The sequence below is a fragment of the Cyprinodon variegatus genome, unplaced genomic scaffold (assembly GCF_000732505.1).
Source record: "Cyprinodon variegatus isolate N-32 unplaced genomic scaffold, C_variegatus-1.0 Scaffold404, whole genome shotgun sequence".
Taxonomy (NCBI): Eukaryota; Metazoa; Chordata; class Actinopteri; order Cyprinodontiformes; family Cyprinodontidae; genus Cyprinodon; species Cyprinodon variegatus.
The window spans coordinates 528603-530992 of NW_015150857.1; the positions used below are offsets into that span (position 1 = coordinate 528603).

The 2390-nt window shown below is 38.4% G+C and overlaps 1 protein-coding gene across 2 annotated transcripts in view; it reads right to left on the reverse strand.

Moving 5' to 3' along the window:
• The window catches only part of LOC107093038 (nardilysin-like), a 46779-nt gene that overhangs the window by 7272 nt on the left and 37117 nt on the right, over positions 1–2390 (reverse strand). For both annotated transcript variants that reach the window (XM_015387844.1, XM_015387843.1), the window contains 3 exons: positions 1242–1361; positions 1082–1133; positions 662–812 (listed from right to left, as the gene is read on the reverse strand). In XM_015387844.1, coding sequence (XP_015243330.1) covers positions 662–812; positions 1082–1133; positions 1242–1361 — 323 coding nt within the window. The remainder of the gene's footprint in view (positions 1–661; positions 813–1081; positions 1134–1241; positions 1362–2390) is intronic.

A 2390-nucleotide genomic window follows, 5' to 3' on the forward strand; every position in this document is an offset into this window, starting at 1 on the left:
AGCCTTAATCAGAGACCAGCCAGGAGGCTAAAGGTAACTTTGGAGGAGCTGCAAAGAGCAACAACTCATACAAGGGTGGTGGAAAGAACAAAAGTCCTCAAAGAATAATGTTAAACGTCACAGTAAGCATGGAAGAAAATCAGAGGATCTTTAGTAGAACACTTCACTGCAATGATACATGGTGGTGGCAGCATCATTCTGTGGGGAGGTTATCTTCCAGCAGGAACATAGCAGCTGATCAGAGCCAATAGAAAGAAGGATAGTCTGGTAGAGGTCCTGCTAGAGGCTTCAAAGGATTTAAAATATCTACTGCTCTTAGCATATTCAAGAGTCCAAAGGTCTCAGTGGAAGTCCAGACTTCAGTCCATCTGAGAACCTTAAGATGGACGGGTTGAGACATACGCTTAGAGGTTGTGGATTGGGTTGCATCAAAAGGTGTTTTGACAAATGATTGTCTCATGGGAGCTAAAAAAAAAATTCAAATCACAGAACAGTTAAAAAAAAACACAAAAAAAACCATGCACCCTCCTCACAAAAAAAAAACAATTTGAAGTTTGTGATTCTGAGGTAAAAAAAAAAAAAAAAACATTAGAAAACCCTTAATGCAGTGTCTAGATCCTCATAAACATATGTCTCCTTATGTATGGAGAAGCTTACTCACTGGCAGTTTGTGGTTGAATCCTTTAACTTTGATGATCAGGCCGTGCTCACCGGCCACCAACTTGTACTCCAGCTGCGCCACTTCTGCCTCATAGGCCGGCTCGGCCAAATTGTGGCCCAGGATGTTGACCATCAGATCAAACAACACGATACTGGAGGCCAACAGGAGACAAGAGAAATGGAAAAAAAAAAATAACTATAATAAGAAATAAGAAACTAAGGGGATAAATATAAAGCAGTAATAAAGAAACAACTTTAGGACTAAAAAAGGTTGAAATGATAAAAAAAAAACATGCAGAGGGCCTAAAGAAAATAATAATAATAAACCGTAATATATGCCGGGAGGCTGACGGTTGATAAAGTAGATAAAAGCAGGATTCAGGTGTTTCTTTTCCAAGCTCATATCTGAGCCTGAACTTACTTCTTTGCAGATTGTTGGATTATTGGAGAGATTAGGTGGAATCTGACGTAGGCTGCAGGAGAGAAGGAAAACAGGTCTCAACTCGTCTCAGTCGATATTAAATGTATCTATGGAAACATCTCACAGGCTACAGAAAGAAGCAGTGCGGGTTTATACACACCTTTAGGGATTTTAAATTTGCTGTCCTTCTTGTACCACAGGCAGCCCTTGTCGCCTTCGGCTATTCTGACAGGGAAGTCTGTGTCTGGGCAGTCTGAGGGCTTCAGGGTGAAGTCAGTGGCTGAATCAATGGTACACAACAACCGTTCATCACGAGCCACTCAGAAGCAGATTCAATTATAAGTTACTTGAAACAAGCCAGTTAATCAGTTTGGGGATGAGCACTCAGAGACTAACACTGGATTTTGGTCCACCATTAAAAGCAGATGTTTTTTTTTTGACCTAATGTTCCCTTCCTCAGTCAGTGCATTCTCTAAATTTAAGTGAATTTGTTAAAAACCTTTTTGTGTCCATCTGTTTTAGGCTGGTCTAACAGCAGCAGGCTGGAACATTACAGACCTCCTTTATTATCACACACAGAGTCAAAAATCAGATGAGCTTCACATCTGGCAGCTTTTATGTCATGTCTAAGGAGAATGTACCGCTCTTATCTGTCAAAGTGTGGTGACAGCATGCGGTGCAAATTTCCAAATAAGATAAAGTCTCTTTTTGGCCGCGAAAGGAGCTCCTAAAAATCTTCAACTAATGCAGCGTAACCTGGCACCTCCTGGCACCAAAGATTGAAACTCTACTTTAATATAAATCTCCACAGGCCCGTCTCAGTATGGTGTCCTTACTGTGGCTATACATTCAGTCTGTCATTGCACCTTTCTAAAAATCACACTTCTTTGATTTTAAGCAAATTCCATCAAAGATAATTAAAACCCAAACCCTTATACCAAATGATAGTTTATAAACAGAGGGTAAACAAATCTAATCAAACGATTCTGTCACTAGAAGTAAAGCTTCTCCTAAAAGACTGAATTTAAACAACAATATGCTTCATACAATTTCTTAATTTTTTTTTAGACAACTTCAAGTTATTCATTAACTCAGTAATTTACCGTTTTTAATTTCAAAACTGTTTTAAAATATAAAATGTGTTACAGAAAATCAAAAACAGAAAAAATACAAAAGTGGACAAATGCTTTTCAAAGCAAAGGGTGGTCATAACATCCCCCAATTTGTCATTTGTTCAATAATGAAGGAAACTGATATTTCTACAAAAGGAACTGAACTAAGCTGTGTTCTTAAAAAAAAACATTTTAAG